Source organism: Mustelus asterias, chromosome 6, assembly GCF_964213995.1.
Source record: "Mustelus asterias chromosome 6, sMusAst1.hap1.1, whole genome shotgun sequence".
Taxonomy (NCBI): domain Eukaryota; kingdom Metazoa; phylum Chordata; class Chondrichthyes; order Carcharhiniformes; family Triakidae; genus Mustelus; species Mustelus asterias.
In genome coordinates, this window is record NC_135806.1 from 112,106,625 (window position 1) to 112,132,370 (window position 25,746).

The 25,746-nt window shown below is 42.8% G+C and overlaps 1 protein-coding gene across 1 annotated transcript in view; it reads left to right on the plus strand.

Moving 5' to 3' along the window:
• Window positions 1-15,798, plus strand: part of iqgap2 (IQ motif containing GTPase activating protein 2) — a 354,173-nt gene extending 338,375 nt beyond the window's left edge. The window contains exons 33-38 of the mRNA XM_078214942.1: window positions 4,509-4,596; window positions 7,359-7,571; window positions 7,888-8,048; window positions 8,787-8,930; window positions 10,829-10,937; window positions 14,784-15,798. Of these exons, the coding sequence (XP_078071068.1) occupies window positions 4,509-4,596; window positions 7,359-7,571; window positions 7,888-8,048; window positions 8,787-8,930; window positions 10,829-10,937; window positions 14,784-14,897 (829 nt within the window). The 3' untranslated portion in view covers window positions 14,898-15,798. The remainder of the gene's footprint in view (window positions 1-4,508; window positions 4,597-7,358; window positions 7,572-7,887; window positions 8,049-8,786; window positions 8,931-10,828; window positions 10,938-14,783) is intronic.
• The last annotated feature ends 9,948 nt before the right edge of the window (window positions 15,799-25,746 follow it).

The following is a 25,746-nucleotide window of genomic DNA, read 5'->3' on the forward strand; positions in this document are numbered from 1 at the left end:
ATCCTGGGAGTTAAAGTTGACTAGAAACTGAACTGGACTAGCCATATATATATGGCTACAAGAGCAGGTCAGACACCGGGAATCCTGTAGTGAGTAATTTGCCTCCTGACTAGATACAAGCCTGGAATGTGATGGCATACTCTTCATCTGCTTGGATGAGTACGGATTGAATAGCACGAAAGAAGTTCAACGTCGTCCAGGACAAAGCAGTCCACTTGATTGGCAGTCCTGATGTTGATGCACTGTAGCAGCATGGTTTACTATATGCAAGATGTACTGTAGCAACTCAGCAATGCTCCTTTGACAACATCTTCCAAACCCATGATCTCTATCACCTAAAAGGAAAAGGGCAGCAGCCGCATGGGGACACCACCACCTGAAAGTTCCCCTTTAAGCCCTACATCACCCTGATCTGGAAATATATTGCTACTGTTGTTGGATCAAATCTTGGATGGAATTCCCGTCCAAATAGTAGGTGTACCTGCACCAGATAGACCGCAACAGATCAGGAAGTTGGCTCACCACCACTTTCTCAAGAGAGATTGGGGATGAGCAGCAAATGTTGGCCTTGCCAGTGTTGCCCACATCCCATGAAAGAATTTTAAAAACTTCACGTCTAATATTCTGCGATGGGAATGGGAACTAGATTGATGCTCTTGTTCAAGTAAAGACTTGGACGGGATGTTTTTAGGAGTAAAGACTGGTTTGGACAGAATTTGTGTATGGTTATGAGTACATTGAGGAGATAAAGTAAGTCTGCATTATTCAAAGTAGTTGAATTTTAGGGAAAAAGGTACCTCATTAATGTAAACTTTGAGAATACCAGAGACATTCTTGTGCATTTACGTCACTGAGCAAAAATTATTCTGGGAATGTGAAGTTTGTGGTTTGTGAAATGAGAGTAAGTGCTGACCTATGGGCAAATTCTATTCATTGGAATTCAGCCTCACTTCTAAATGTGTTTTGACTGAGCACAGAAAAATTCCCTTTCTTGCACTGCCAGGGGAGACGGTAGCATCATTGTAAAATCTCCAGACTATTACTCCAGAGGCCCGGGCTAATGCTGTGGGGACATGGGTTCAAATCCCACCATGACAGCTGTTGGAATTTAAATTCGATTAATAAAGTCTGAAATTAAAAGTTGGTCTCAGGAAAGGTGATAGTTTCTTCATCACCAATTGGTGTAAAAACCCATCCAGTTCACTAATGTCCCTTTAGGGAAGGAAATCTGCCATCCTCACCTGGTCTGGCCTACATGTGACTATAGACCCACAGTGATGTGGTTGACTCTTAACTGAATTGGCCTTGCAAGCCACTCAATCTCAGGGCAGTTAGAAGTGGGCAGTAAATGATGACCGTGCCCATGACACCCACATGCCATGAAGAAAAAAAAATGTTCCGCTTTGCTGTTCAATAAACACACTGAAAATGTTCCAAATATAATATATTTACTATATCTCTTATTAGATAAATGGAAAGTTCACACCAGAAACATTAGTTAAACATGTGAACAAGCATGACCCCATAGCAGGAAATAGATCAACCAGATGGCCATAACATTTTATTGCTCTATAAAAATTCTGATCAGGTGGCAATGTTTTTAGTTTTATATATTTTAACAGCTTTTGCTGCTGTGCTTTATTCAAATGCATTTTGCAGCTGTTAGTAGAAGCATTTTGGGTTGAAAATTAACCTGTTCAATCACACGAGAAGATCCATTGCAGAAACTCAGACCCTGACTAGATGTCAAACTTGAATTGAGGGACAGTTAACAATGACGAGGCATTTTGAAAGCTGATGTCTTAGTGCCTTATAAAGGCTGGCATTTTTTTCAATTGGCTCATTTTTCAGAATTGAATGTGTTGATGGTAAAATCAAGATTAAAACAATATTGGCATATAATTTGATGTGATTTATTATTGTCACATATATTAGCATTCAGTGAAAAGTATTGTTTCTTTTGCGTTATACAGACAGAACATGCCATTTGTAGAAAAGGAAACGAGAGAGCGCAGAATGTAATTAAAGCATTGTTAGAGAGTTTAAAAGAGTTAGAATGTAGTTTGAGGAGCATAGAACGAGAGTAAAAAAAATAGAATTAGAAGGTATGCTGGGCACAGCTTGCAAGAAGTTGCCTCGCTCCAGCGCCATCTTGGAAAAGAAAATGTAACAATAAGGTGAATAATAATTTATTATTCATAAGTGTGGGATCAATTGAACAACCTTGGACATGGCACCAAGCTCATGTTCTACAGAGCAATAGAACCTTGCTATATGGCTCAGAAACGTGGACTACAGCAGGCATCTCCAAACCCTGGAGAAATACCTCCAAAGCTGCCTGCACAAGATTCTGCAAATCCATTGACTGTAGTCTGGCAGGTCCCTGCTCAGAGCTTTGACATGGCAAGTGAGCTCTGGGAGGGCCAAGGAAATGCTCCAAAGACACCCTCAAAGCCTCCTTGATAAATGGAATATCCCCTCCAACACCTGGGAATCCCTGGCCTAAGACAGCCCAAAATGGAAGAAAAGCATCTGGGAAGGAGCTGAACACCTTGAGTTTCATTTGCTGAGATGATATGTAGGTTGGGGGGATTAGCGGGGTAAATACGTAGGGTTACAGGGATAAGGTCTGGGTGGGATGATCTGTTGGAGGGTCAGTGCAGATTTGATGGGCTGAATGGCCTCCTTCTGCACTGTAGGAATTCCATGATTCTATGAGAGCAAGCTGAAGCCAAATTTCAACAAAAGGAGTGCATGGCAACCTGGGCATCCCACCCACACTTCCCTTGAACCCACCGTCTGCCCCACCTATGGCAGAGACTCTACGTTGTGCAATGGGTTCCTCAGTCATCTGAGAACTCATTCTTCGTACGGAAGCAAGTCATCATTGACTCCAAGAGACTGCTAAGAAGGAGAAGAAAAATTCTAAAACTCACCATAAATGACCAGTTGCATCCTGCTTCACTGTGACCAGGGTGCAAATCTTCCCATTAACCAATGGTAGAAGAATCAGGAAACATGAAGATCTTCAGCAAAAGATGCGGAGAGAATATGAGGAAGAACTTTTTTATGCAGTGAGTGTTGATGACTGGAACAGTCTGCTCACAGTGGTGGCGAAAATGAACACGATCAATGATTTTGAAAGGAAATTGGATGAGCGTTTGTAGGAAACAAGTTTGTAGGAGTACGGAGATCGAGTAGAAGAGTGTGATCTGTTGGATTACTCCTGGGGAGATAGCAAGGACTCTGGGGCTGAATAGCCTCCTTCTGTTCCATTAATGACTCTGACTGGAATGTTTAATGATTTTACTTTTGCTCTTTTTGGCATTATACTGGTGGGACTAAATGCCAGGTTTGCTCAAAGGAAATAACCTACCTTGTTTGGTTGTAGTATTTCCAGAAGAAAGATGTTGTATGTGGCCAAGGAAGACAACAGGCCCTTCAATACAAAAAGAAAGAACTTGTTATTTTCCTTTTATATATGTGTAACTGGTAACATGTTGCGTTTCAGATAAGTTGAATGTAATTTGCCCTGATCACCTTGTTTTAACCTTGGACACAATACCTAACGAAGGCAGGGAAAGAATGAGGTTTGGGTGAGTGGGTGGGGCGTGTTGGGAATGTACTTAGCAGTCAGGAAACCTGGAATAGCAGCTTTTCCTCAAGTCTTGCTGACTCTAATGAGGAGGTGGTCTACCATCGTCAATGGGGGACCAGAAGAAGGGAGGCAATTGTTGCAGAATGCAAGGAGCAAAGGCATTGTATTATAGGCAATTGGGAGGGGATTTGTCTGCAACCACTGGTGACGTTAACAACATGGCTGCTCGTGATGATAAGGAACTTGTTTGTTCCATCCGATGTGTCCCCACCCCTCCTTCAACTGTTGGGTTTTCCGAGATCCCAGGAACCCAGCCTGCCAGTACTAAAGGTAAACTAAAACTAAACCTGAGCAGAGAGTTTCATCATGTTTAAATGAGGGAGCCTCACCCCTGTTAAAATCAGAAGTTGGCGGGTTGTGCTTTGGTTTGAAATTTTTCAAATTTTATCTTCCTAATCCTTTTGGGTGGGGAAGGCTTTTAAAATTACACCTATGGAGGCCAGAAGGATTCTGTAGATAGTCAGCAGCCAACCACCATATAAAAGTTAATATTCACAGTACATGCATTATTTTACATTGCAGTTAAGAGTGGCAAACCCACCCATATTTTCCCAGGGAGGGTTTCCTTCTTCACTTTCTGGTTAACCAGTTTGTTTGACAATTTATGGCCTTAGATACTAGTCATTCAAAATAGATCATGCAATGTTACAGGTTAACTAAAATTTTATATTCAATGTTTGGACTCAATATTGGCTAAATAAACCATAATTCTAACTCGAGGCGAATGATCAGTGATACTGAATCGAATATTTGGAGTAAGCTCCCAAATATGTGACTAAGAACAAGGAAGGTATGTCACTGTCTTGGCCCACTTTAACCATTGTGAACAAAATACTTTCTGCTTTTAAAGGACAAAACAGTTGATCGTGGACGTCATCAGAACTCAGTCAGGAGAAACATTGACCGAAATCTTGGACACACCGGCCTCCTCACAACAGGTAATTTTATTTGCTTCCTTCAAACATCAACAGTTTTAATTCAACAGTGAACCCAGCACCGATCCCTGAGGCACACTGCTGGTCACAGGCTTCCAGTTTGAAAAACAACCCACTATAGCCACCCTCAAGCCAATTTTGGCTACCTCACCCGTAAGATTTAACTTTATGCAACAACCTACAATGTGGTACCTTGTCAAAGGCCTTTCTAAAGTCCATGTAGACAACACCAACTGCACTGCCCTCATCTCCCTTCTTGGGTACCCTTTCAAGAAACTCAATCAAATTCCTGAGACATGATTTTCCACTCACAAAGCCATGCTGACTGTCCCTAATCAGTCCTTGCCTCTCTAAATGCCTATGGATCCTGTCTCTCAGATACCTTCTAACAAATTGCCCACTACAGACGTGAGGCTCACCAGTCTGCAGTTCCTAGGCTTTTCCCTGCAGGCCTTTTTAAACAAAGGCACAACATTTGCTACTCTCCAATCTTCAGGCACTTCACCTGTTGCTGTTGATGATTCAAATATGTCTGCTAGGGGACCCGCAATTCCCCCCCCCCCCCCCCCCCCCCCAGCCTCGACCTTGAAACACTTTAAGACTTCCAGCACCACCACCTCTGGAATATGTACACTCCTTAAGTTATCATTATTTATTTCCCCAAGTTCCCTAACCTCCATGCCTTTCTCAACAGTAAATATTGCTAAGAAATATTCATTTAGGATCGCACCCATCTCTTGTGGATCCGCACATAGATTATCTTGCTGATCTTAAGAGGCCCTATTCTCTCCCTTGTTACTCTTTTCCCTTTTATGTAGGTGTAGAAGCTCCTTGGATGCTCCTGCCAAAGCAATCTCGTATCCTCTTTTTGCCCTCCTGATTTTTAAAATTCTGCTCCAACACACTCTATACTTTTCAAGGGATCCACTTGATCCTAGCTGCCTATGCATGTCACGTGCCTCCTTCTTCTTCTTGACCAGGGCTTCAATATCTCAAGTCATTCCAAGGTTCCCTACTTCGCCCTTCACTCTAAAAGGAATGTCCTTATCCTGAACCTTGGTTAACATATTTTTGAAAGCCTCCCACTTACCAGATGTCCCTTTGTCTGCTAATAGACTGCAATTTTCTTTCTGTCCTCAAATATTCCTAGCAGGCTGCTCAGTTTGACCCGCAGTTTCCTCAGCATCTGGACACCTGGGTCAAACACAACCCCAGCATCTAAGGGTAGAACACCACTGTGGCGATATCCTTTACCCTCATTAGCCAGTGATTTGCACATGCCTGCCTACAACCAGCAGCAGCATTGCCATTCACAATAAGTGAAAGATGGAGATTATTGAAGCAGAATGGGAACAAATAGCCCCTAGAGAGCTAAGCTTAAAGGGCTCTTAAAGAGTATGAAGTCTCTACAGGTGTAGGTGATGACATAATGATGATGTCATTGGACTAATAATCCAGAGGCCCAGGCTATTGCTTTTGTGGGAGTGGTGGAGGCATGGGTTCAAATCCCACAATGGCAGCTGGCGGAATTTGAATTTAGTTAAAACATCTGGAGTATAATGCTAGTTTCAGCAATGGTGACCATGGAACTGTGATTGATCATCACAAAGACCTGTCTGGTTCACTTTTCCACCCCTTTCGGGAAGGAAATGTGCCATCCTTACCCGGTCTGATCTACATGTAACTTCAGACTCATAGCAATATGGTTGACTCTTAACTGTCCTCTGAAATGTTTAGTTCAAGGGCAATTAGGCATGAGCAACAAATGTTGGCTTTGCCAACGATGCCCACATCCCATGAAAGAATTTTTAAAATTACAGGGGACAAGAGCCTTCCGCTTGGGAAATACAGCAATGTTATTGCACTAATGTTATTAGAAACATAGAAACCCTACAGTGCAGAAGGAGGCCATTCGGCCCATCGAGTCTGCACCGACCACAATCCCACCCAGGCCCTACCCCCACATATTTACCCACTAATCCCTCTAACCTACACATCCCAGGATAAGGGGCAATTTTTAACCTGGCCAATCAACCTAACCCGCACATCTTTGGACTGTTTGGACTTATTGCAAGTGCTTGTATATTTTCTCCATCTGGTATTATCCCATTGTAGTTGGGGTGTGTGTGTGTTAAGGGACTGTTCTCCATCATGGTTTAGATACAATAACATATTTCTGCTACCGATTCTTGTTTAAGATAACAGAATTAGTCAATAAACTGTTTTGACTTCACTTCTCCTTTCAGGTTTCTGTGTTTCTTTCCATTAATGTTCAAACCATACATAAAATGGACATCTGTGGACCTTAATGAGCAGAAAGAAATGAGAGAGACCAATGAAAAGGAGCATAATAAATGTAACACTTGTTGCCTGTTAGAATTGTATGACTGTAGTTTGCCTTTAATTCTATAATAAGCTAGATGGCATCTTTGTAGTGATGTCGTTCTAAAAGAATGCGAGGGCTGGTTTCCATGGTAACTTAGGGCGTCCTGAATCTGTGGAATTGTTGATATAACACAAGCTGTTTTCACCTTACTCTTGTGGAAAAATGACCATTTACAGTGGATAAGCTAAATATTTTCAATGTGATATTTGTCTCTAAGAGATTTATAGATCACAGAACAACTGGAGATTGTTTCGGTGCTGAGTGAATGCAAATGGTTCGCAGATTAGTTTCGCTGGGCATTTTAGCAGAATAGTTATATACCTGCATGGTCTTGTGTACTTATTGTCCGCTGATTTGAATCTTTTGTGCGACTCATTAGGAAGCCAATCACTTGAAGGTGGTTGAGAAGCGTGCCCTACTGGATTCCAAAGTTCCTGACAAAATGAAACACAGTCAGTCTATCCTTGAAGATGGGCAACTCCCAATTGAACAGAAGAAAAGGAAAATCCAGAGGAACCTTCGGACACTGGAACAGGCTGGCCTGGTCTCATCGACAAATAAATATCAGGAGCTGATAAACGATATTGCAAAGGTATGGAGCAAAAAAGTTTGTTATTTAATTGAGGTTTTCTTGCCTGCACATTAACCCACATTACTGACCCCAGGGCTTCCTGACTACTGCCTAAGGATTGCTTTTGTTAATATTGTAGGTCACTGCTTGAAATTGTCAAGTTCATTTCGGTTGAAAAATTCCTTTGTCCACCAAATAGAGTCATATTTGAAAATGTCTGCCGTCCTGCAATGATCCAATTAAAATTCAATTTTGGATATATCTGTGTTAAAGTTGGGTGAGGGTTCTTTAAAAGGCAAGTCATCTGTATCAACTGGAAAGAACTTTTCTTTTTCAGGATATTCGAAACCAGCGAAGGTACCGACAGCGTCGCAAGGCTGAACTCGTAAAGTTGCAGCAAACATTGAGTGCACTTAATTCCAAGGCCAAGTTTTATGAAGAACAGAATAATTATTACAATACCTATATTAAAACCTGTCTGGACAACTTGACAAGAAAGTAAGCAAATTATATGGTTTAATTCAGTAAGCTATATTGGGCGGCACAGTGGTTCGCACTGCTGCCTCACGGTGCCAGGGACCCATGCTGGTTAGGTGTATTGGCCATGCTAAATTCTCCCTCAGCGTGGCCAAACAGGCACCAGAGTGTGGCGACTGGGGGATTTTCACAGTAACTTCATTGCAGTGTTAATGTAAGCCTACTTGTGACACTAATAATTAAACTTTAAACTGTAGTTCAGTAAACCATATAAGCTTAACCTTCGAACAATCTTATAAATTCATAAGTTCATAAGATATAGGAGCAGAATTAGGCCATTCGGCCTATCAAGTCTGCTCCGCCATTCGATCATGGCTGATATGTTCCTCATCCCCATTTACCCGCCTTCTCCCCGCCCCCCCCCCATAAACCTTCAACCCATTACCAATTAAAAATCTGTCTTACTCCTCAAATTTGCTCACTGTCCCAGCATCCACCGCACTTTGGGGTAGTGAATTCCACAGATTCACAACCCTTTGGGAGAAGTAGTTTCTCCTCAAATCTGTTTTAAATTTGCTACCCCTTATCCTAAGACTATGACCTCTCGTCCTAGAATGCCCCACAAGAGGAGGTATCCGCTCCATGTTTACTTTATCCGTACCTTTTATCATTTTGTATACCTCAATTTGATCTCCAGTGAGTACTTTATGAGCCGCGTAGATGGTCAGATTGTGAAGGATTTTCTTGGGTAAATTTCAGAAATGCCCGGCGATCAATAAAGTTGGATGGAAAAGGAGAAGAAAAAGGTAACAGAAAAATGAAGCAGTCGACTTTGCGCTACACAGCAGCTCGCCTGCACGAGAAAGGTGTTATACTGGAAATTGAAGGACTTCAATCCAATCAGTGAGTAACAGAAACCTTATTGAAAAGAATACTAAATTATTAGCCTACTGTGAAATATTACAGTACTGTGCTATCTAACTGCCTAGATATCTGCATGTTTACTAGCAACTTGATACAATTAGGAACTAATGAACAATGATTGTAAAATACCACAGTAACCTATGATGTAGTTTGAAGCATAATAATTTAATTACTTCTCAGTGCAACTTCCACCTGTCATTTTGTTAGCTCGAATTTCTGAGTTTGCATCCTTCTGAAGGATGATGGACATCAACGGGAGCAATTATAACGGCAGAAAAATAATTTGTACTTTTCTATTAACTGAAAGCACTGAATGATTTCTGCTGATGGCTTCAAGACTGCATTTTATCAATCTGCACTCAGTTGTAAACAGTTCAGAGAAGTACATCTCCCGTCCCCCTGATGTACTAATGTATTGCTCAGTTAGAGTGGGTGCTGTGGCCAATGACTAATATGACCAATCCGTACAACAGTGGTTGCTTTAGTGAGAATTTATATCCAGGAAGTTGCGTCATGGTTGAGTGCACGTACTTGCTGCAGCTTGTCTGAGTCAGAACTTATGTGGGTCATGTTTTGTATCGAAACATTGCCTCTCTTCAGAGTGCTCTCATACTCACATACTCAAGGGGAAGGAGGAAGTTACATTTATAAATCATAGAATCCCTATAGTGCAGAAAGAGGCCACTCAGCCTATCGAGTCTGCACCGACAACAATCCGACCTATGCCCGCAACCCCACATATTTACCCTGCTAATCCCCCAACACTAAACGGCAATTTAGCATGGCCAATCCACCTAACCAGCAGGTCTTTGGACTGTGGGAGGAAACCAGAACACCTGGAGGAAACCCATGCAGACATGGGGAGAATGTGACTCCATGCAGGCAGTCACCCAAGGCTGGAATTGAACTTGGTCCCTAACAACTGTGCCACCGTTCTGCCCTAAAACAGGACTGGTGTAGATAATTGGTAAACAAATTGTGACTGTTACTTTTAAACTTTATTTATTAAAGTGCTCTATTTTCCCCCTGCCTATTACTTTGGTCCAAATTTGGGAAACAAAAGCAGAGTGGAATAAATCATGAAGCTATAATTTGGAATATTACATATAGGTATCTGCATTAAATAGCTTTGAGGTTTATCAATAAAAAGAAAGAATGGTAGATATTTATAGTGCGTTGGGGAGCTGTTACAGCCATTTGTGCCTCAGGCCAATTCTCCCTTCACCACCCTTCCTTCACAACCCTTTTTTTCATATATTTATCCACTTCCTTTTTGAAAGTTGCCATTGAATCTGCTCCCATCACCTTTTCTGACAATGCATTCCATTTTATGACTCATTTGTGTTTAAAAATAAATTGTCCTCTTGTCTGCTCTGGTTCTTGTGCTTTCTTAAATTTGTAATTCATTGACCCACATTAATGGAAACAGCTTCTCATTTACTCTGTCAAAACCCCTCAAAATTTTAAGTTCCCCCATTAAATCTCTCTCCTTATCCACCTCTGCTCCAAGGAGAATCATTCCAGTTTCTCTAATCGCTCTTCATCCAGAACCGTTCTGGTAAATTTCCTTCATTACCTCGCAAAGGCCTTGATGTCTGAGTAAAGTGTGGTACCTAGATTAGCTGAACCTGTCCTTTTTTTAAGATTCGCCAGAGTTGATGCTTTCACTGGCACCAGAGATTTTTGTTTTGTAAGTTTAAAGATGAATACTTGTAGATGAATCTTTCTTTATAGACGAGAATCGTAGAATTTATCTGAATGTCGTGCCAATTCTAGTGATGCTATTAAAATGCTGCAATCTCCTCCTCATTTTGAATTAACCCTGATGGTTATTGAGTTTATTTAATCTCCCAATTCTGCTTCATTTGTTTTGTTAGGTTTAAGAATGTCCTCTTTGACATCACACCAAGTGAGGAAGTGGGAGATTTTGAAGTCAAGGCCAAGTTCATGGGAGTAGAGATGGAAAAAGTACAACTTCATTTTCAGGTAGAGAATAAAGCTGTCAAATTTTGTGTACAATTTAGCAGCTTCTGGAAGGTTTGAAAATATCTCGACTCATGATTGCATATTTTCATTTTAGACTTTTGGTTTCAGGAGGGATAATTATGGAGATGCTTTCTCCGCTCTGGGCAAGACTTTGATGCATCACCAGGCAGTTGCACAACGTGTTGCACTTTTGAAATATTGTAAACCATTGTGGGAGTAACTTCCATCATATGCAAGTACTGGTAGTCAAAACTACCGTGATAAGCACCAGCACTGAGTCCGACATCCCATAGGTTCATGAAACAGGTACATGTATCTGTACCAAAATAGAAGCTATAAAATTAGCTGCCTTAAAGCACCCTGAAAATGTACCAATATATCTTTCAAGAAATACACTCCAAACCACTTACAACTGTGAGGTTGCAGCTTCCGTTCGCATTTGGACTAAAAAATAAGATTTAGTTCTTGGAGATCTGCATTTTTAAATGTATGACTGATTCCATTTGTTTTGTAACAAATGTATTGTTAAATTCCTCAGCATCTCTTCTTGTAAAACACTCTGTTACATTACAGCTACTTTTTAATTTAAACCTTTTGTACATTGATACATACCTTTTAAGATTCAAAAAATGAGGAAATCTCAAGTCAGCTGGAGTCTGGGTTTAGTCTTTGACACCAGACCAGTGGTAGTTAGGGATTAAGAACCTGTCTAATTGTAATACAGCTCCTTAACTTCAAAATCCTACTTAATTAGATCTGTAGGGAAAATAACAAAGGTGCAGAGTCTTCACCGAAAACCTTTAGTCTCGCCCGCGGCTGGGATTCTCTGGTGCCGCTGGAGTGAATGGAGTTTTGGCTGAGCGCCAAATTCCCCACTCTCGTTGGTAGCAGGAAGGTATCTGTATGGAAACTCACTTGCCACTTGAATCTTATTCCCTTGCAAAAACTTGGTCATCTTCTCAAATACTGCATTTAGCTGTTTATTAAGCAAATGGATAATAGGCCTCCCTTGAGGGAGGTGGTGTAGCGGTAGTTGCCGCACTACCAGTTCTGGTCGCCACACTACCAGAAGGACGTGGAGGCTTTAGAGAGAGTGCAGAGAAGGTTTACCAGGATGTTGCCTGCTGTGGAGGGTCTTAGCTATGAGGAGAGATTGGGTAAACTGGGCTTGTTCTCCCTAGAAAGAAGGAGAATGAGGGGAGACCTAATAGAGGTGTACAAAATTATGAAGGGTATAGATAGGGTGAACAGTGGGAAGCTTTTTCCCAGGTCGAAGGTGACGATCACGAGGGGTCACGGGCTCAAGGTGAGAGGGGCGAGGTATAACTCGGATATCAGAGGGACGTTTTTTACACAGAGTGGTGGGGGCCTGGAATGCGCTGCCAAGTAGGGTGGTGGAGGCAGACACGCTGGCATCGTTTAAGACTTACCTGGATAGTCACATGAGCAGTCTGGGAATGGAGGGTTACAAACGAATGGTCTAGTTGGACCAATGAGCAGCACAGGCTTGGAGGGCCAAAGGGCCTGTTTCCTGTGCTGTACTGTTCTTTGTTCTTTAGTATCACTGGGCCAGGCTGATGCTCTGGGGATACGGGTTCAAATCCCACCAGAGCAGCTATTGCGATTTAAATTGAATTTAAAAAGTCTGGAGTTAAAAGCCAGTATCGGTAATGGTGATCTTAAAACCACTGTCAATTGTCCTAAAAACCCATCTGGTTCGCTAATGGCCTTTATGGAAGGAAATCTGCCATCCAGTTCTGGCCGACATGCATGTCCAGACCCACATTAATATGTTTAACTCTTAAATGGCCTATCAAGCCACTAGAAAGTCTAAAAAGAGTGAAACTGGATGGATCTCACGGCATGGACCTAGGAACCAGAAACAACAACGGCAAACCCAGTCCTGTCGACATTGCAAAGTCATCATTAATATCGGGGTGGCACTACCACCATGCTGGATGGCATTGATTTTGAACAGATCTGGCAACTCAAGACTGGGTATCCATGAGGCACTGTGGGTCATCAGCAACAGAATTGCATATAAACTGCAATCTGAAATCTCATGGCCTGATATATCCCCCACTCTACCATCACCACCAAGTCGGGGAGTTATCTTTGGCTCAATAAAGAGTGCAGGAGGGCATGCCAGAAGCAATACAAGGCATGCCTAAAGATGAGATGTCAATCTGGTGAAGCTGTAATGCAAGAAAATATGAAAGTAGCACGCGATAAACAGCTAAGTGATTGCACACCCAATGGATGAGATCCAAGCTCTGCAGTCCTGCCGCTTCCAGTTGTGACTGCTAGTGGACAATTAAACAACTAACAGTTGTATAAACCACAATATTCCCATCGTCAATGATGAGGGAGCCCAGCACATCAGTAAAACGATAAGGCTGAAGCATTTGCAACCATCTTCAGCCAAAAGTGCCAAGTGGATGATCCATCTTGGCCTCCTCTAGAGGTCCCCAATTTTACAGATGTCAGTCTTCAGCCAATTCAATTCAGACCAATTGATTTCAGGAAATCGCTGAAGTCACAAGACACTGCAAAGGCTATGGGCCCTGACAACATATCAGCAATAGTACTGAAGAATTGTGCTCCAGAACTAGCCATACACCTGACCAAGCTGTTCCCGTACAGCTACAACACTGGCATCTACCTTACAATGTGGGAAATTGCCCAGGTTTGTCCTGTACACACAAAGCTGGTCATATCCAACCTGACCAATTACTGTCCCTTGAGTCTACTCTTGACCTACTCTTGATGATTAGCAAAGTGATGGACGGTGTCATTGACAGTGGAATGAAGCAGCACTTATACAGCAATAACCTGCTCAGTAACACTCAGCTCAGGTTCTGTCAGGACCATTCATCTCTTGACCACATTACAGTCTTAGTCCAAACATAGAAAAAAGAGATGGACTCCAGAGGTGAGGTGAGAGTATCGTCCCTTGACATCAAGGCCAAATTTGATTGAGTGTGCCATCAAGGAGCCTGAGCAAACACCAGTGACAATCAGGAGGAAAAGTCGCACACTATCCTGACATGGAACAATATCCCCATTCCTTCACTGTGGCTGAGTCAAAATCCTGGAACTCCCTCCCTAATAGCACTGTGGCTGTTCCTACACCATGTGGACTGCAGTGGTTCTGAAGGCATTTAGGAATGGGCAATAAATTCTGGCCGAGCCAGCAATGCCCACACCTCGTGAATGAATTAACAAAAAATATATGTAGGGACTTGCAGGTCTGTTTTGATACATGTCATTCACCCGAGGCAATTTCCTTGCTGATAACCTAGTTTTGTCTATTCTTCCTATCAGTTTTTTAAATTTAATGCATCCTTAGAGCTAAAGCTGTCAAGTAGATGAGAATTTCTTCTTCCGTTTCTTTCAATCATTTAGGGGGAGGTGGTAGTGATAATGTCACTGGACTGATAATTCAGATGCCCCATCGGCATGGCAAATCCCACCATGGTGTCTGGTGAAATTTGAATTTAATTCAAATAAATCTGCAATATGAAGCTAGTCTCAATCGTTGAATGTGTGTATATATGTGTCTGTGTGACCTTTTCTCTCTCACTCACTCTCTCTTCCCCCTCTGACCCCCTTCTTTCCCCTATCTCTTTCTCTCTTTCCCCATCACGCTCTATCCCACTCTCGAACACCCCCTCTTCACCCCCTAATTCAGTGTTCAAATTATAGAGGTCACATGCTTTTCCTAAACTTCATTTTCCCTGCCAGCATGCCTTAATTTTCTCAAGACAGACTCGGACAATATAGCATTTTTGCACCTTTTTGATTTGTGAGTTGAAAGGAATTTATGAATGAATTTCTCTTTTGCAGGACCTGCTGGAGCTGCAGTATGAAGGTGTGGCCGTCATGAAGATGTTTGGCAAGGCCAAAGTCAACGTAAATCTGCTAGTTTTCCTCCTGAATAAAAAGTTCTATGGCAAATGAACCATCCACACTGGCAATTCTGACAGTCAAATTCATACTAGAATCTTTCCTCTTCATTAATTACACAAATATAAGTTCACAGTCAATGGCAGGGTCACAGAGATATGGAAAATGTCAATTGTATTGCTTTTTTAAGGAAAACATATCACAGTATTGGACCAAAACAGATTTCTGCCATTGTACTTTCTACACAAGAACCAAGCTGCCTTGCTGTTCTCAACAGTTCTCGGCTTCGATTTCTAATTTTAAGAAGTTGATACAGAAAAATATTTTACAAGAAAATGGGTGCATGTGGGTCATTGGCTGTTGAGTTACTTTGTTTTATTTAACACTGCACTTAATTGGATTTCTGAAAAGGTAATAAATACAGTAACCCCAGTTTAAAATACTCTTAGCTATAGCTCTGTAACTGCTGTGAAACTAAGATACTTTACCCATTTCCCAGTCTCGGGTTCCCCATCTTCTTTAGTAATTGTAACATAATTGCAGCTCATTTCTTCATGTCTTGGATTATAGATTTTCTGGCAGTCAGACTGCAAATGGCTTTGTCTAATTTTCTCACACACTTAAGTCAAAGTGAAGGAAAAAAATAGCAATCCAATTATTATTCCAGTAATTCTTCGACAACTATCAGGGACTTTAAACAAACTCTTCAAATAAAAACCCCGGTTGAGCAACTTTCCATTTTCAAAGTAACTTTTTGCTGCTTTGCGATGTAACTTTTAACATCACGTTTGTGGTTCGAGCACGGCAGATACAGCACATTAACAAGAGTAGGCTGCTAAAATTTTTAATACAAAACCAGCAGAAAAATCCTACTTGGAGCCAGCGTGATGATTTTGGTTAAGTGCAAAACAGTTTTTTTTTCCCACTTCTGTCTATTGCTTTGCCTGTAGTTGGACATTACTGATTAATGCCTTCTAGCCTCTAAGGGTCTGAGGATCTTTTCAAGTTTGATTTTGTTTTTGTTAGGTTCATATTCAAGGAAATGCCTTCATCTAAATTTAGACTCCATAGGATACAAGATGTAAAGCTTTTTGAGAATGTTTTAGTGTGAAATCTTTGATGCCTCTTGATTCAAAGTTGTGCTTTTAATGGGTGACAATACAGGAGTCTCTTAATTCATGTAACCAGGTGCAACACGTTTCGGAAACCCACTGTTTGTAATATCATACATTCCTGGTGCATCTCTAACATAAAAGCTTTATAACAGAGAAATTCAAGGAAAGTATCTGTCCGAGTAACTCAGGTCTACATTGAAACCTAAAAATGCTGCTTATATATAAGAAACCAATACTTCGAATTGATTTGTGCATTACAAACTTCTATATAATGCTGTTCGCTGAATTGAATGGATCATTTGACTACCACAAAACCCATTACATTGTTGACAAACTTTCTTAACCAGCAAATAATTCCATGCACCTTTCACAGCAATAATTCCTCAAGACTTTCAAAGTGAGTATTCTAACCAGGGGTTACTTGATGCTCCATTTGTTACATGCATATTAGTTTGAAAATTTGCCTGTGATTGCCCAATAATAAAAGTCTACAGTATAGATACAAATCGAATTCTATAACATTGATGTTTATCATCTAATCTGATGGTTTAACTTTCTGTTATCGGTGCAGACAAAGCTTTATGAGCTGGTGCAAGTGAGCAAATTGCAGAACTAGAACTGTAGAATTTTAAATTACATTTGCCGTAATCTTTACTCATGTATTTTAGTTGTGATTTTGAAACAAATTTACAAGACCCTATCATTTTGATTATTGATTTTTAAATAAAAATGCTGCAACAGTGCGGCTTCAATTTCTGTGTTACTGGGGCAAGGCAGCATTGACTTGACCTCCAAGCACAAGTGTTCCCATGTTGCATATTTAGTTTGAGAATAATTAAAATTAATCATTTATTTAAATAGTTGGCTTTAAATGCAGTGTACAATTCCAGTTATGAAAACATTCCATTTAAGATATTCAATGTAAAAAGTTAAAATATTATGATTTATACATTACAAGATAATAAATATGCACTACTGCCTAATGGCCAAAAATATATTTCCAGCCAAGGTGTTACTACCTGTAGAATGGTAATAAAATCATGATTTTGCCTCTAGTGATTGATTTTATGTATGTCACTTCAAACCGACACTTCTGTGCCTTTTGTATGTAAACTGCTCAGTCCCCACGGTGTTGGCTATTCTTTTAAAACCAAAATATTGGGATCTTGTTTGGTGACGTTGATTTTTCAATGGTTGTCTGCCTTGTCAAATTGTGTAAAATAAATCTTCCAAAAGAGTTTCAATTCTGTGACTTTATTTTCTTTCAATGGGAAACACCAGCATGGTTTCTTTGTGATGATTTTTCATCTATTTTGCAACTTTTATTTATCAGCTTGCAGCTTCTCCCATACATATCTTCCAATTTTAGAAAATACGTACATTTTACTTTTCTTTGAATCAGATGGGGTCAGATGCAATCGATGTTAAAAGTCTGAGTTGGAGCCATGCAGTATTTTGCACAATTTCCAGCTCCTCCTGGCCTAACTTTAAATCCAATAAAGCAGGTAATTATAGTGGTGACATAAGTGATTCACACCCCAACGTTTAATGAACGATAGCTGATGGTAGCAACCAATTTGTGGTTCCGTTTTTATGACTAATTAGGGAAAGTGAACTTCCTTACTCTGGTGTCTGAAGCCATCACTTCTTTGTCCTAATAAATATTATACTGTGTAGATTCATCCAAAGCAAATATATGTTGTAATTTTATAGTAATTGGAAGAGAACGTGCTTCTTCTCTAAGGGTTTGAGCAACCTTTTCCAATCTGCACATTTTAGGAATATAGTCCAGTTGAATACATTTTTGTGAAACTATTGGTGAACACGTTGTTGTCAAATTAGTTAAACAACACCACACACGGTCTCCTACTTTTGCATTGTAATAAGGTCAGGAGCTGCACCGTTCTACCATGCCCCCTTCCTACTCACACATAGAAGACTGAAATGTAATCCGTTTCCATCCTGTAAATATTTGCAGGCCCCGAGGTATTACATGGTTCACTTGATGGTCATATTGTCGTCTTCAGCATTCAGTGCCAACAAATGATTACGAAGAAACTCAAGACAGATTGACAGTCATTTTGATCTTTTGATCACTTTACGAGCATCTCAGTCATGTTCCAAATAAGAGAATATGAAAGATGTTCCATGGAGCTATGTTTAAATATTCACTAAACATTACTGTTTGGATTGGGGGCTGATTTAGCTCAGTTGGCTGGATGGCTGGTTCATGATGCAGAGCACAGCCAACAGTGCGGGTTCAATTCTCGTACTGGCTGAGGTTATTCATGAAGATCCACCTTCTGAACCTTGCTCCTCACTTGAGGTGTGGTGATCCTCAGGTTAGGTCATCATCACCAGTCAGCTCTCCCCCTCAAAGGGAAGTTCAGCCTATAGTTGTCTGGGACTATTATGCTTTTACTGTTTGGCCTTCTTCAGATATAAATATCCAGGAAAATCTCAACGTGCTGGAAATCAAACAAATGGAAATGGTTGGCAAGTAAATCAGCATCTGCAAAGGGAAAACACCAGCATGAGGTTTTAGATGTGAACCATTCATCAAACTCCTGGGCAGAATTTATTTTCAGGCAGACTTGGGGGGGGCGGGGGGGAATGCTGCAGGTTCCTTGAAATTATTCCACCTGCCACCAGTCCGTTAGCAATTTTATGGGAGAAAGTTGAGGCCTAGGACGATCCCTAGGGGGATGCACCTCCCTTACTAGCCCCCTTTCCAGTGGCACAGTGGTTAGCACTGCTGCCTCACAGTGCCAGTGACTCAGGTTTGATTCCTGGCTTGGGTCACTGTTTGTGTGGAGTCTACACATTCTCCCCGTGTCTGCATGTGTTTCCTCTGGGTGCTCTGGTTTCCTCCCACAGTCCGAAAGACATGCTGGCTGGGTGCATTAGCCATGCTAAATTCTCCTTCAGTGTGCCCAAACAGGCGCTGGAGTGTGGCATCTAGGGGATTTTCACAGTAACTTCATTGCAGTGTTAATGTAACCCTACTTGTGATACTAATAAATAAAGTTTAAACCATTCCAAATCAGGCACCCTCTCCACATGGCCTTGCCATCACGGCACCTCCCATCCCCAGGCATCCCCTGGTGTCCCTGCCCTGAGACCGCAAATTGGTCCTATGGGCTCCTGCATTGAAAATGTCATGAGCAGGTACAAATAGTCAAGGCTGCCTTTATATCTAGAGGATTTGAAATACAAGGATGAAGAATTCATGCTTGTTGTACACAAAGCCCTAGTTAGAACACACCCTGGAGTACTGCTAGCAGGTCCGGGCACCTTACCTTACAAAATGAAATGATGGGCTTGCGTATTTAGCTTAGATTTACTAGAGTGATTCCTGTACTCCAGGGGTGTAACTGAGGATAAATTAAACAAACTAGGGGAATATTCCCTGGAACGTAAAAGGTTGAGGGTTGATTTGGTTGAAGTTTTAACACTGTTGAGCAGAACTTGTGGTCGGTGCAGACTCGATGGGCCGAATGGCCTTCTGCACTGTAGGGTTTCTATGATTTCTATGAACTAATAGGGTAGATTGAGAGAAACTAGTTTCGCTATTTGTGTAATCTTGGATTTTGGGTAAATATTTGGAATATTTGCTTCTGCAATGGCAGTTGATGCAAGATCAGTTGTCAATTTTAAATCTGAGATTGGTAGCCAAATGTGTTGAGGCTTATGGAGTGAAGATCGATTATATGGGGTTAGATCACAAATAAGCCACAATCTCATTGAGTGGCACAACAAGCTCGGGGAAACGAAATGACCTCCTGCTGTTCTTGTGTTCCTGTATAATCTCCACCTCCCCCAATAAAGTGATCTGTGGGCTCCATGGCCCCAACTACCATCACAACCACCTCTCAGTTAGACAATCCATTTAACTCCACATAAAAGAGGTTGTGGTGGGAATCTACATGGGCTTTGGTTATGGCTGCCTCTTTGTCGGAGAACATGGTGAAGCTATGAGTGGTATTGGAACAATGCACGGCCGGGATTTTACCGCCTCACAGAACGGAAATCTCCGTTGGCCCCAGGCGGGATTTTACGATCTCGCACGAGCAAGGTTGTAAAATCCCACCTGCTTGACGTTCCAATCCCTGCACCACCACTTCCTCTCCGAGTGTAAGACGCTGCGGCTTCCTGCTATCAGTGATCTGGAGACTTCCATTAACAACACTTTTCCATTCCAAATTCCCACTTACCACTCAGCTTCACAAAGTTCATTTCCGATTTTTTTTCCCCTCCTTGAACACGCTCTTGTCGAAGGGTCTGTGACCTCAGTCACTTCATTCCGGAGATGCTAACGTTCCACTCCTTTCATAAGTGAATAATTTATGCCTTTGGCCCATTCCACCTGCTCGTGTAATAGTCATAGAAACCCTACAGTTCAGAAGGAGGCCATTCGGCCCATCGAGCCTGTGCCGACAACAGTCCCACCTAGGCCTCTTATTCTCCACTGCCCCAAACATTTACCCCACTAATCCACACATCCCAGGACACTTAAGGGGCAAATTTTGCATTGCCAATCAACCTAACCCGCACATCTTTGGACTGTGGGAGGAAACCGGAGCACCCAGAGGAAACCCACGCAATCACGGGGAGAATGTGCAAACTCCACACACACAGTGACCCAAGACGGGAATTGAACCCAGGTCCCTGGTGCTGTGAAGCAGCAGTGCTAACCACTGTGCTACCGTGCCGTGGTTGTCATGCAAAGCACATTTCTACTGACTGGAGCACATAAGGTGTGGAACACTGGTCTCTATTTAAGTTATAAGTATTCTCCACTTATAATCCCACCCATCTCCAGCTGGTCTGCAAGGATATAGTTTTGGCTAGAGGGACTTTGTATTTAGTTTAGTTTAGTTCACACTGCCTATAACACGACCATAGCATTTCCATAGATATGTACTCAGTAAATGGTTTCCCCAGTCTCATATATACACCTACTGTTGTGGAGGGTGCACATTGTTTGAATAATAGCCCATATTTTCAAGACTGGCAATTGTAGAAAACAGTGTGGTAGCACCTTAAAATGTAAAGTAAAACTGCTTCCAAGTTATTTAAGTACATAAGTCAGACTTAGTCTTTAAAATGCCATAAATCAAAATGGTTTATAAACCATCCGGAGCTTTCAAGGTGCACGCTTTAATTATTCAATAAAGTGATTCGCTATCAGCTTAGCTAAATAACTCTTGGAATTGTTACAGGGCTGCTTTTGAGGTCAGTATGCTCAGAATCACACGAGTGTTGAGTGTTTCTTCTTCCTCTTGCAGGTTTCTAAGACAATAGTTTGTTTATGTTTCAAGAAATCATACAGCTACATAATGAGGTTTGTTTTGGGTGGGTTGGCACACTTATTGAATCCACCCACACTACTCTAGCGGGACCTGTGACCTCAATCACTTTATTACGGAGACGCTAACATTCCACGTCTTTCATGAGAATTGAATGATATAAACCTTTGACCCAATCTGCCTACTCATGTAATAATGTGCTTTTCACTGGAAGGCCAATATTGACCTAATGATCTCAGCCTTTCAGGTTGATATGTAAAGAGGCGACCTTGTTCAACCTCCAAAACATACAGACTGCCTATCAAACATGGGAGATCACAAGACATTATCACTGGCATTCCTGAGGTATGGTTGTCGTGCAAAGCACATTCATATAGATGGCAGTATTTCTGAAGCTGAGCGGTGGCACTGTGGCACTGTGGTTAGTACGGCTGCCTCACAGTGCCAGGGACCCAGGTTCCATTCCCGGCTTGGGTCACTGCCTGTGGAGTTTGCACATTCTCCCTGTGTCTGCGTGGGTTTCCTCCGGGTGCTCCGGTTTCCTCCCACAGTCTGAAAGACATGCTGGTTAGGTGCATTGGCCATGCTAAATTCTCCCTCAGTGTACCCGAACAGGCGCTGGAGTGTGGCAACTAGGGGATTTTCACAAAACTTCATTGCAGTGTTAATGTCAGCCTACTTGTGACTATTAAATAAACTTGTAAAAGATTGGGTTGTGCCACACCCTGGGGTTCCATCTGGAATTTTACAGTAGGTCTGACCATTGTAAATTTGAAAATCCTACAGATCACTCACCCTGCTCAGGCCTTCGGAGAGAAAGGCAGGGAGACTCCCCTATCACTTGTTGCCTTTCCTGATCAGATTCCCCATAACTCCTCAGTCTGCATTCCCCTCAGTAGTCCCCTCGCCTCCAGCCTGTCCAATATGATCCCCCACCTTCTTCTCAACTGAGGCCTCCTGTCCTGCCCCTGCACTGAGACCACTGGATTTATCTTTGTCTTGGGTTCCTGGGGATTTTTGTAGTCCCAGTAGTGGCCACTGCCCCCAGTGGCACTGCTGGAACTACAGAGCTGCCAGTTAATTGGATTGGCAAGTACTCTCTAAGACAGGACTTACGAATGAGGGACAGAAATCCCGTCTGCAATGGATTCACATTCCTCAGAGTGTTAAATGGCTGCAGGTTCACCAACATCAGCGGGGATATGCTAACGATTTCAGTGGCGGAGCAGCAAATACTGCCATCCATGGTTTTGGTCTTCATCTCTTCCAACCTCAGTAACTTTAACACTTCTTTTACAAATTTCCCATCATTTACCCATGATAAGCTCCGAATCATTATTCACTGAAACACTAGTCCCTGGTCCTTCAACCTGTGAAATTTAAATTCTTTGTCTTCATCGACTACAATCCCATTCCATTGCCTTCCTCCACTACAATTTCCACCAACCATATACCCTTCCAAACACACTATTCCTCTGAATCCAGTCTTCTGTATCGTTCCGCCTTTCGTTCACCTTTGGTAACTGAAAGATTTACAGGTGGATTGGCCATACTAAATTGTCCCTAAGTGTCCCAAAATGAATTAGCCATGGAAACTGTGTGGGATTACAGGGGTAGGGTGGGGAGAGGGCTTGGGTAAGATGCTCTGTCAGAGAGTTAGTGCAGACTTGATGGGCCAAATAGCCTCTTCTGCACTGTAGGGATTCTATGATAAAACAATGGCCCTACTCTGAAATTCACTTCTTCATCCTCTCGATTTAATATAACCCATCTCTTTTATCTAACTTTTAGTTAGACATTCTCAAATCCTAGTTTTGGAATGACATCAATTTCCCTTGCACCTATTTGAGAAACTCCTAGGATGTTCACAAAGTGTTGGATATTGACCTGTCCAGCTGTATACCAAAGAATACAAGAGTAAGTGGCATAGTGTAGAACCACATTAAATGCCCAGGAAATACTTCTTTTCACAGCGTTTCAACCTCTGAAATGAGTTGCAGCTCATGCAGAGAGTGCACACATTCTCAGGAAGTGAGGCAGATGTCTTTGTCTGGCTGATATATTTATAGATAGTGGTCGGTAAGTCCTGAGTAAATCTGTCATCCTATACATGGAACTTGCTTGATCTCTTTAAAGTTTGGAGAGAAATTTCCTTGAATTTCTTTTTCGAAATGGTCTAAGACTTTTCTCTTTTTTTCCCTTCCCTAATCATATTGCCTGTTGGACAGGAAGGGTAGGGAAAGAGTGACGCTGTATATGTAAATTGTTGCACCTTAATCTGGGAAAGGCTCAGAAGACCAGCTGGCTTTTCCCAGTCATGTGCCGTTTTTAACATTTATAGAATGTATAGAGAACATGGACTGCAGCGATTCAACAAAGCAGCTCACTGCCACCTTCTCAAGGGCAACTAGGGATGGGCAATAAATGCTGGCCAGCCAGCGACACCCATGTCCCACGGATGAATATAAAAAATATATAGTACTATTGACTATTAATGTTTTATTTGTCAGGTTTCTTTTCCCCCCACAAACCACCCCGTAGGAAGTAATCTTTCTGTCGACGCACTGTCAAAAAGATTTATTGTGAGTTACCTGCAGCGCTGTCTCTTTGAGACCCGAGGTTGTTGATCACACTTGCCAATTTAGAGTCATAGAGTCATAGAGGTTTACAGCATGGAAACAGGCCCTTCGGCCCAACTTGTCCGTGCTGCCCTTTTTTTTAAACCCCTAAACTAATCCAAATTGCCTGCATTTGGCCCATATCCCTCTATACCCATTGTACCCATGTAACTATCTAAAAATGCTTTTTAAAAGACAAAATTGTACCCGCCTCTACTACTACCTCGGGCAGCTTGTTCCTGACACTCCCCGCCCTCTGTGTGAAAAAATTGCCCCTCTGGACACTTTTATATCTCTCCCCTCTCACCTTAAACCTACGCCCTCTAGTTTTAGACTCCCCTACTTTTGGGAAAAGATATTGACTATCTAGCTTGTCTATGATGCACCATTGATTACGCAAACACTAGATGTTGCGAAACAACAGGCTTTTATTAACAAAGAACAGAAGCACTCCCAAACCGATAGCTAACCCGAACTGAGGGAAAAGGGGCGGAGAGCAGCCACCTTTATACCCTGAGGAGGGTGGAGCCCCGGATTAAGGCAGCAGGGGCGTGCCCAGGCATATCCCATATACAGACAGTATTACAGTGGTTCACCACATTCACCCCCTGTTTAAAAAAGAGTTCAGCGGGGGCGAGGTGGTGGAACGACAGTCACAAGTTATTGATTCAAGTTACAAGTTCAGTCTCTCCGGGGGCTTGATCTGCCACTGCGACCGCCACAGTGTCAGCCATGGTGCCGGTTCAGGAGGCCACGGTGATGGGTCAGACGCCAGTCCATAACCGGTGAAGCTCTCCGTAGCGCCTTCAGACTGCCGGGTGTGTGGAGGCTGCTCCTGGGGCTCAGGCGTGCCGTACACGGGGGCTAAATGAGCGTGCTGCGACCCTGGTGCATCATGGACGAAGTTGGGAGCAGGGGGTGAGGGGCCGTGGGACGTAGTACCTGCGGGGGCCAGATCGCGAATGGAGACCGTGTCCTCCCGCCCGTCGTGATACACCACATAGGCGTATTGGGGGTTGGTGTGGAGGAGCCGGACCGTTTCGACCAGGGGGTCCGATTTATGGGTCCGCACGTGCTTCCGGAGCAGGACAGGGCCAGGGGACGTCAGCCACGATGGTAGTGAGGTCCCCGAGGAGGACTTCCTGGGGAAAACAAACATTCGTTCATGAGGAGTGGCGTTGGTAGCCATGCACAGTAGTGACCTAATTGAGTGTAGCGCATCAGGGAGGACCTCTTGCCAGCGGGAGACTGGAAGACCCTTGGACCGGAGAGCTAATAAAACGGCCTTCCAGACTGTCGCATTCTCCCTCTCTACCTGTCCGTTCCCCCTGGGGTTGTAGCTGGCGGTCCTACTCGAGGCTATGCCTTTGGAGAGTAGGTACTGGCGCAGCTCGTCACTCATAAAAGAGGAACCCCGGTCGCTATGAATATAGCTGGGGAAACCAAACAGAGTGAAGAGGCTGTGCAGGGCCCTGACGACCGTGGTCGAGGTCATATCCGGGCAGGGAATAGCAAAGGGGAACTGCGAATGCTCATCAACGATGTTGAGGAAGTATACGTTGCGGTCAGAGGAAGGGAGGGGGCCTTTGAACTCAACGCGCAGGCGTTCGAAAGGGCAGGTGGTTTTGATGAGGTGCGCTCTGTCTGGCCGGTAGAAGTGCGGCTTGCACTCTGCGCAGACCTGACAGTACCCGATTACAGACCTGACTTCCTCGATGGAATGTGGCAGGTTCCGGGCCTTGATGAAATGGAAGAACCTGGTAACCCCCGGGTGGCAGAGGTCATCGTGGAGAGTCTGCAACCGGTCTAGGTTCGCGCTGGCACAGGTCCCCCGGGACAGGGCGTCTGGGGGCTCATTGAG